At 42.6% G+C, this 10,013-nt stretch overlaps 1 protein-coding gene and 1 long non-coding RNA gene across 2 annotated transcripts; one reads left to right on the top strand and one right to left on the bottom strand.

Moving 5' to 3' along the window:
• Positions 1-5,227: 5,227 nt before the first annotated feature.
• On the top strand, positions 5,228-7,926 carry LOC149091476 (uncharacterized). The gene is made up of 2 exons (XR_016196699.1): positions 5,228-5,368; positions 7,392-7,926. It is a non-coding gene; the product is annotated as an uncharacterized LOC149091476 (long non-coding RNA).
• LOC108650525 (aspartate aminotransferase, cytoplasmic) lies at positions 5,750-7,757 on the bottom strand. Its single transcript, XM_018099698.3, has 4 exons — positions 7,380-7,757; positions 6,566-7,040; positions 6,314-6,482; positions 5,750-6,255 (listed from the first exon to the last, which is right to left on the bottom strand). The coding sequence occupies exons 1-4, from the start codon at positions 7,755-7,757 to the stop codon at positions 5,874-5,876; spliced, it is 1,404 nt and encodes a 467-aa protein (XP_017955187.1). The 3' UTR covers positions 5,750-5,873.
• Positions 7,927-10,013: the final 2,087 nt, after the last annotated feature.

The following is a 10,013-nucleotide window of genomic DNA, read 5'->3' on the forward strand; positions in this document are numbered from 1 at the left end:
GTGTATCGTTGCCCTAATGCTTACCCAGGCCCCAAATATGGCTGTAAAATGGCTCTTACAATTCAATCGATTCAAACTTGCGGTTGCAGTTTTTGCTAAATTCAACAAGAGAATTTCTTTCTGTGCAAAACAAAGTTAGGTCCGTGAAACAATTGTAAAAACTGAAGACATTGTTTGTCTGCTAGTGGATTTTGTTTTCAGGGTCGACGACATGACTTCAAATGGCTGCCCTGATGACTTTCGTTTGTTTGTTTGTTTTTGTTTTTTTTTTTTTTTTTGCAACAACATTGCGCTTAAAATTGTTTGTGGGCTAAGAAGTGTGGGTTCTGTTTCAGTATAGACTTAAAAACTTGATGAAAGTTTATCTGCGTGGAAACGCGGGTGCAGAGAGGGAGTGACAGAGAGAGAGAGAGAGTGTGGCAAGAAACCACGATGAAAACAGAGTGAGAAATACAACGAAAAAAATAATTGAACGCACTTTACGCAGCTGTTGTCGAGGGGTTTTGTTTTCCTTTTTTTTCGTTTCCTTTTTCGTTTTTATTTGTTACTGTGTGGAAATGAAGGATATGTTATGTCCTGCGGTGGACTGCGGAAATTATTATTTATATTTTCGTATTCGGTTCGTTGCATTGTTAGTGGGTTTTCATCTCGATGTACTTTTTAATATTACCACTTTTTGGTTACGCATTTTTTATTTTGATTAAAATGCATATTAAATCTTGGCAAACGAAAATTACAGCAACAACAACAGAATAAAAAACATTAAAATAAAACTCGACACAGAAATAATATAAATAATTTCCTGTGACCGACTGTGCTCTGTGCGCCGTACGCCTTGTTTCCTTCCGCCTTCAGCCGTGCACTACAAACCCTCCAGCCACGCTACCACGCTGCCACGCTGCCACTCTGCACGGATCCAATGGCCCATACGTTCGAGCCAAATCGAGTCGAGCCGAGGAGGCCGCATTGCATGCAAAAGGCAGTCAAGTTGAAATATTTTGTTAACAGTGCGTAGGTTTCCCAAAAGACAAAAAATACATAATATAACCGACATTCGTATACACACACACACATGCATGCCATATACCCACTTGGTATATAGGATATGCATATAAAGTTTCGCCTTCTGCCTTATTTACATGTGTAGCAACAATGGGCGCTCCCAGCGGCAGGCGCCGGGCCAATGGAATCGGGGACTACGACAAGACAGGCAGGAAGCACGCATGCAAGAGGCATGATTTATATTGGAAAATTGAGGTATCCATTTGCTCACCCATTGAAAGTGGCTAAAAAGGGGTATAATGGATTTGAGCAAATGTCTTAAATAGACAAAAGGAGGTATTACCAGCTCCATTGAGTAGAAATATATAGTATATATGTATATTAAGGACATGTTCGTGCGAGCAAACTCTACCTCACACGAAAGCTGAAATCGATAATCATTGCTATCGATTTTCAACTGTGCTGAAAAGTAATTGGCTTGCCATTCTGAATAATATTTGTTAACAAAATTAAAATATGCATATGAGTAGCAAAAGCCTATTCAATAGCCAACAGATATTTAACAAGTAATAGCATAACACAATCATGTGCCTAGCATCTCCCGAGTGGAGGCTTACAACTTCCTGATTATTCATTTAAACATGGAACCTGTTCGAATCGACATGCAGTGCGTAATTAATGCTTCATGTCAGGTCTGGAGTAGATTGAATGATCCAACCACTCGTATTTAACGGCAGTTTTGTTAATTCCCCATAACTTGAATTTAATTTAATTCAAGATATGCTGAGAGGCAGAACAGAGCTGAGCAGCACAGATAACAAGAAGGATAAAAGATGAATAAAGTACGTGCGCACAATGAACAATGAACACACACACACACACACACACACACACACACACAGATACAGATTCACAGAGACGCACAGCAATGACTACAATATGAAAATGGCCAAGAAATTGCCGTTTCATTTTACTTGTTTGTAGGGAAAATCGAGAAGGAAAATGCATTGCAATGGAAATTGCATTGCTGAACTGTAGAGTGACTCCAAGCAACGTACAAACAAGGCATGACGACAGTGACATCTAATATCCTTATTGTTAGCAAGAGGGAATTTATGGCCAGCACAGTTCTTGGCTCGGTTTAACGAGGAAAGTGCCGCGTTTGCCTAAGCTGCCTGAGCTGCCTGAGCTGCCTTCAGTTACAGACCAGAGCCACTCCTGATGTTGCTAATGAGCCCTTGGTCGTTGTGAAATTTAACACTCAGCTCGCTGTCGCCTGTGTCAACGAGTTCGAAGTGCGCAATCACCTCAATAGCTGTTTGGTTAATGGACTAACGACAGCTCACGTGCCCTGTCTGGATAGCAAGGATTGGGATACTTCGGCGTAAGTGCGCTTCAACTAAAGCTGTGCAAGTTTTCTTTTTTATGCGCCCATCATGGACTATTAACAATGGCTGCAAGTGGAAATTAAGGTTTTACATTCTAGTTACCCACTCTAATTCATAGCTGCTATTAAACTCAACAATAGACTAGATATCAATTCGAACAGCTTGATAGCAGCAAAAAGTGTAAGATATCTGTATATGTATATATGTATAGAGAGAGAATACATTTACGTTAGATTAACGCTTGCTGAGCTTTGAAAATATGTCAACAATGGGCGGGGCTGTTTAACCCCCCCGTAACTAAAATATCACAAATACCAAGCCCTCGGCCGATTCGTTTGTCGTTGACGTCGCCCTTTCATTCTCTCTCACTCAAGTTATGAAATATTTTATATATAAATATTCACACATATTAAAATTCATACCTACAGTGGCCCTTTTTGCTGGGTGCCGAGTAATGGCTTTATGCGACAGAAAGCAATTTATTCACCCATCCTGTTCCCTTTTTGAAATTACGCCCAGGTGAAGTGAAGTGCCCTTAAAAATGGGCAAGACCGTGTAAAGTGGAACGAATTTAAAGTGATTTTCGCCATTGCCAGCTTAAAGCAGGAGCGATTCTCTTGACTTTACAACAAAAATCAATATGAGAAGTGAAAACTAAATGACTTTCGCTGTAAAAACTGAAGTTGTTGTTTAAGGAGCATTAACAAACTAACAAGATTTGCAGTAACAAGTGCTATAAACCCCCTTATTATATCATCTTTTGTTGATGTGTCTGGGAATCATATAAATCTAATATATAGCTTGCACCTACATCAAGCATCTGTCACGATTTACGTTTTTAGAGGTTATCAAACGGATTTATCACTCATTCATAGAGCCCAATAAAGGCGAAAAAGAAGATGAAGTTTTAGTACAACTCAAAGATGAGATCTTAAATTAAATCGACAGTAAAACTAGATGCGAATCGGCAGTAACTACTCGAGTAAAAGCAGCGTCAATTGACCAATTAGGTGTCAAGGAAAATAAGACGTAAACTTATATACATATCGAGAATAAAAGCGCAAAAATAAAATGTGAGCATAAAAAAAATAGAGGGTAATCAAGCGAGGCGTGAAAAGTCAAAGGAATCATAAAGCGCGAATAACTCAATGAAGATGAGCCCGTGTTGGGGCTAGACGAAGGTCTCGCTAAAGGCTGAAACGTGTCACGGAACAATAACAGCATATTCTAAACGGATAAACATATTCTTAAGGCACTCCCAGTATGCTCGCTGAATAGGTATTCATGTAGAATGTGTTTTCTAAAGCTGTGAATGCGCTGCTCATTTCGTAGCCGACTTAATACTCATTTTAGGTGCAGCCTTCTGGCTGCTACACTTTGTGTGTGGCAATCTGTGCAGTGCTTTCAAACATGTTTTCAAGCTTGTTTCCCCTGTATTGCCTCATCTGCAGAAATCCGCAACATTTGCCACAATTGGCATGTCGCTGTGGTCGGATCGTTGCGGATTCTGCCGGGCTGGGGGCTGCAGGCGCTGAGCAATGCATGTGAGACCACAAAAATGCGGTGAAACGATTACCAAAACTGTGTGCAGAAATATAAAAGAAACCAGACGCCAGACACGTAGCGTGTGGCAAAAGGTGAATGGAGCTGCATAAAAATTTCAAGAAATACGCCAGGGACCGTCATGAAAATTCACGTACTTCTCATATCTTCCATTTTATTGAAAATACATTTTAATTCCATTTAATGTGTCTTCTTTGTGAATACTTTGCAAATGTGAAGACTTGACATAATATTAATGTAAAGAATTAAATTTATTAAATATATTATATTATTGAAAATTCACTAACAAATTGGTTCTTAAAGAAAAATTCACTGGAATGTGTAGAGTTCAATGTTTCAATTACAGTTGGCAAACCGTAGGAATTCAATTCACTTTACACTTCGTGAATTGAGTGCAAAAGTTAAGAGGACATGGAATAGGTGTACGCCCATGTTCTCTGTTCCAAACTGGGTCAGTTGTCGCTTGAGACACTTCAAGTGTAAATTTGATGTCTTCGAGGCGTCTTAACATGTTCAATCAATGATGAAACCACACGCACTTGAAGAAAAAAAAAAAAAAAACGAAAGCCAAAAGCAAAAATACATTTGTGTCAAACATACAACTTGAACATGTACACAGTATATGTACACACATATATATATATATATAAGACTTGACCCACACCAATTTTATTGGTTTTGATAGTATCAGAGCGATTGAATTGAATTGAAAAGCGTTGAAAAGGAATTTGGGGGAAATGTTTTTGCGCCAATCGATGTGGATTTGTAAAGGGCAGTTGAGTTCGTCAATGGCATTCATTAGAGCGCTTTAAGGCACTGCCACGGCCACCGCCACCGCTGGCAGTGGGTTAACCCTGGCAATGACTGCTGCTCGCAGGGCTGACAAATTGCATGCCAGCAACTGCTGTTTAGGTTGAAGCGAATTCCCCAGAGATCTCAAGGGACGTTTGCCAGAAAATAATAGCAAATGCGCGAATCGGTATAAAAAATGTATTCCGTTCTATTTTCGACTGGCTGAAACTGGTTCAGTTGGAGATTTATGGGCCATGCGGTTAAATACGCCATCGGGCAATGCGAGCGCCCACAAAAGGGTTCGATTCCGGGCAAATAAATTTGGGGCGCAACAGTTGTACGTCAAGCCCCTAACTACTTATGTGCATATGATATGGGTTTGGTATTATGAATTCGGTGACCCAACTGCCCACGGCACGCAACGCAGTAAACTAAATCTGTTGCGCACACACCAATCCCAATGAATATTTTATGGTGCATTTATAGCTCGAAACTAGATATGAAAGCACAAGACATGCACTTGTAGTTTATTTATAAAAACCTAAACAATTTTAGTTTAGTTACGCTCTTGGCGACCTCGTGAGTTCAAATAGTTTTTCATTTTGAAAAGAAAACTTTTCGGGGTAAGTGTCTGCGTGCATGTTAATGTCTCTACACGTATCTGAGCTCATAAATGTAGGACTCTCACATAGGTTCATAGAGCAGGATACGCGCGTCGCACACACACAAATGCAAGTACACTTAATGTCAAAACCTTTAAACTCTAGTTTAACGAGCTCTTGCCAAAAGCCCTGTCCCCTGCTGTGCCCTTCCCCTTTCCCCCTTTCATACCTTGCACACACACACACACACACACACACACACACACATAACGTAATGTCTCTTGCAGTAGAAAGTGACTCTAATGTGACGTTTATAAGTGCTGTGCGACGACATGTGCGACATATGATGAGAATTACAAAGTGCATTTCTCATCATGCTGCCAAGGAGAACGAAACTATCGCTTTTGAACTGAGAATCGTGAAATTTATTGTTTGTCCCACTTTTCTGCGTTTGCCCCTAGCATGCTGGCATGTCAGATGACGCTTTGTGTTTCGGCCTAATTGGAATGTAATAATAAATGAATCTTTATACTCCATTATGGATCGCCTGCACAATTTCAATCTTGGCAGGCTTCTGGCACAGCAAGCCCGTTCCAGCCGCTGGCAGTATGAAAATCTTGTCTGTCTCCGATTCCGCTGATAGCATCACATCGTGTATGGCCCCGGCCACCACGTCGACATTTGCCGCACATAATGCGCCCAGATTAATGCGTCCGTTCTCGGGCACATAGACATGCTTGCTGCGCAGCCTTCGCAGGTGATTCGGCTTCAGATTTGTGTAGAGATGCGGGCCAGTTTGCTTCTTGATGTGATCCCACTTGCCAGGCGTCTTCAGGACTGTCAACTTATTGCTCAAGGCCAGGCGCATTTGCTGCATTCGCTGGTGCACATCTTGGAGGGAGACGGACCTGGTTAGGGAAGACATGTGGTTGGCTAGTTGGAAAACATCTGAATCATTCGTCTTACCAATCACGCCGCAATGATGCATTATTGAGTATCTTGGCCACAATGCGGCTGGCAAATGCCGAGAAGGACTTCTCCCTGCTGCGCTGCAGCATGTCCTCGAACTGTCCCCGCACCACATCCAGCTGAATGGAATTGTTAAGCACGACCATTAAGTGACCCACAGTCTCATCTGCATACAAATGATTCAACTTAGTGAGTGCATGGCTCCAAGCGCCCCCTTTCCGCCCCTTTTCCGCCCCCTTTCACACTTACTGTAGAGACCGAAATTCTTGACAAACGACTGAGCGCACAGCAAATCAAAGCCACTGTCGACAAAGTAACGCACTGGCCAGGAGTCCTGCACAGTATCGCCACTGACGAGTCCGTGTGACTCCAAGTGGAAGAGCGGCAACAGTTTCTTGCACCTAATAATGTGGGCAATCAGCTTCCACTCATCGACGGTCGGATCCAGGCCAGTGGGATTATGTGCGCACGTATCCAGCACCACCACGGCACCCTCCGGTGCAGTCATGAGGTCGGCGACCAGCCCATAGATATTCAGCTCGCCCTTCTCCTCGCTGTAGTACTGGTAGCTCTGGCAGTTGAAGCCGGCACTCTTGAATATGTGCACCCACTGGTCACAGCTGGGGCGGGCCAGCATGCAAACGGTGCACCGCATCCTCTCACGCAGAAACTGTGCGGCCAGGCACAATGCATCAATGCTAGAGCCTGTCTGGATGCCGAGCACCTGTGTTGAAAAGCAAGATAATGAGCAGGATTAACAGTGATGCTCCATTTGGTAACTCCCCAGCAGGTCTGTGAAAGCTCCGACTGTGTATCTACCCGAGCCTTTGCTTCTATTCCATGTTTACTTTCTACCTCTTACTATTCGGTCTTATCAGTGTTTCTGTTTTTCTGTACCTTTTGCTTTCCCCCACATTGCCTTTGAGTTATATTGACACATTTTCACCTAAAACTGAGCTTCCTAAGCGATGCACATTTAGAGAAAAAACTGCCAACAACTTTTGCCCCACATAGTGTCTGCTGCCGGAGAAATTGGGCCAATTATTTGATGTTAATGGCTTACACGATTCTGCAGCATAGCAGGCGCCGCCTTGTTCAGGACCAGCTCATTGGCAGCTCGAGTGAAATCCGGATTGCCCAGCGGTGGGTAGGGCTCGTGGGTGTACGAGTCGTCGCAGGCCACACCGATCTCAGCCCTGCGCACCGCATTGTGAATGTGGAGCTTGCCGTCACTGTTGCGATAGATCTCCCCGGCTAGGTTGACCTTCTTGGGATCGGAGTCCAGATCAAAGGCCATCTGCAGATTGCTCTCCTCCGAGGGCTTCAGGCGCTCCACCCGAGTGAAGGGCTGAAACTTGCCCATTGAGGAACAGCGCGTGGTGGACATGCAAATCCGTTGCTGCAGAAGGCTCTGCGTCAGGGCGCAGATAGTGGTGGACATTCTAAGCTAATTTGGTTTATTACAACAGACCCAAAATGCAATACAAAACAGACTGAATTTTTATCTTCTTATTTTTTCAAAAGGTGTCAAGGCTAAGGTCCCAGTCTACTATAATATCAGAAATTACAGTTCTATTATAGCCAAGATCATAACAAGATGCTAGCGCAAATGTCTGTCTCTTGTAATTTTATTTGAATTGTGTGGGAAAATACAGTCTGTGTCTGTGGGTGGGAGTGGCGCACACACTTCACTTAATCAAATGGTAACAAGTGAAAATTTGCTCGCTCAAAAATTTGTTCAATGCACACACGCAAAGCGCAGCTGACGCGCAGACAGACAGACGGACAGACCGACCGACAGACAGTTAGAGACAGAAAGGCACTGACTCAAGCTGTGCCACGCCCCTTGCGGCAAGAGAACGATGTCGAAAAAGTATTCGCAACAGAAAACTAGCAGCAAAGGCATTTTAGACGCCCTCGCAATAGTTTCAAGTGCCCCGCGTGCGGATCCCTCGCAAGCCCGACGGCGTGACGACGTCCTTGTTTGGGCGCGTCTGTTAGTCTGCGCGTCCCTGAGTTTTCTTTCCGTTGCCTCTGTTGCCTCTGCTGCCGTTGTCGTCTTTCCACTTTCATCAACATCATCAACATTTGTATGTAAATAATTTCGCTAAAAAGTATGCTATACAAAAAGTTGTTTCTTGCTTCTCGTTTGCCACTGTCATTGTGTGCGCGCACGTCTGCGTGTGCGTGTGCGTTCGCGTTAGCGAATAAAAGGCTTTCCTTTCCTTTCCTTTGCTTTCCCTTTATTTTCAGTTTTTTTTTTTTACTTAATTTTTTTTCTTGTCCATCATCATATTTAGCTCTCACACTGAAATTGTACACGCTTTTGAATTTGAATCAACATATGCAAAACTCTACAACTCATTTCGCACTGTGCACCCAATGGCACCCCCTTCACGCTCCGCTCGGCACACGTATGAGCCATATTAAGTTCGGTTCGGTTTATTGCCATCTCAGGCAACCTTGAACTCTGGCCAATTTCCCGGCCAGGGCATTAATTATGTACGAGATTCGGTTAGTTTCACATGTGTCAAATGCTGCGATAACAATTTGCCAACATTCGCTTAATTTACGAGCCTGAACTTTAGTGGCTCCGACTACTTTATTGCGGCACACAACTTTTAGCTAAACATGTTAAAGCATAAGTAATTCATGTATATCGAAATAAGTTTGCGCCCACTCCCGCACGTGATTTTGGCTAATAGCCGGCGCACTCTGTTCATCAATAACGTCATGATAGCCAATCATTAACAACTGAGACTGGGCGAATGAGAATAGAGCGTATATAAAAATAACTCTAAAAAATTCTGTTGAGTTTACTGAAGGTAAAATATATGTATATATACAGCTTTATTAATACGTTTGCAGAACTTAAAATAGTTAACTTTGTTTCGAAAAGTTTTGCCCCCGGCAATAAAAAAGATTTTTTATTTCAGCCAAGTAATAAAACTATTTTGATTGAACAATCAATCAAATACTATAAGCTGATTTAAGTTTTATGAATTCAATATAGCTTTGAAGAACTTTCAATGCAAGGCAATTCAATTGACACGCCCCAGCCGAGAGCAGCCGAGAGATACACAAGGGCGCTCCACAAAGCGCAGGCCAAAGTACAGCCGCAAAAGCACTAACTGAGATGTGCCCATTAAATGGGAATAAGTATGTAATTATGAATCAGACTGTTACGGCCGTCTGCCCTTTATTGGCGCGGCCCAACGCCCAACGCCCACGCGGCGTATGAGCAATGAACGAGGCAGAGGCAGAGGCAAGCGTAAGCGAAAGAATTGCCCTAATAAGGCAACCAGAAACGCTCGTTAAATATTTGAGCCACATTCACGACACTTATGATCCGCTTTAAGTTCTCGCCACTCTCGGACCTCGAATGGGAGTAAATGTGCATACATACATACATAGTATATACAGCTAACTTAATAACTAAACAAGCAATTTGCCTTGGCGCACAGTTTGCTCTCGCCAAATGTGAAAAGTTTTTTTGGCAAGCAAAATTTAAATATCATTAAAGTGTAAGCTGCTGTGGGTTGTTTGTATAAACAACTTTAATAAACTCATATGCACTATACATATATAAAGTCAAATTATTAAACTAAATTATGTTGGGATTGCCCAAGTGCGGACCGAGCGGAAAAAGTTTCACGTACTTTAGTTGCATAATTCAACTAATAAATGCTCAAGGCCC

Source organism: Drosophila navojoa, chromosome 4 (assembly GCF_054131105.1).
Source record: "Drosophila navojoa isolate 15081-1374.11 chromosome 4, UAZ_NAV_1.0, whole genome shotgun sequence".
Taxonomy (NCBI): Eukaryota; Metazoa; Arthropoda; class Insecta; order Diptera; family Drosophilidae; genus Drosophila; species Drosophila navojoa.

What these genes read in the sequence shown, in the direction of transcription:
- LOC108650525 (XM_018099698.3), bottom strand. Translation starts at nt 7,757, where the DNA reads ATGTCCACCACTATCTGCGCCCTGACGCAGAGCCTTCTGCAGCAACGG. An exon ending in CAAGAATTTCGGTCTCTACA is followed by an intron (nt 6,483 to 6,565) that starts GTAAGTGTGAAA and finishes ATTTGTATGCAG; the next exon opens with ATGAGACTGTGGGTCACTTA. An exon ending in GCATCATTGCGGCGTGATTG is followed by an intron (nt 6,256 to 6,313) that starts GTAAGACGAATG and finishes TTCCCTAACCAG; the next exon opens with GTCCGTCTCCCTCCAAGATG.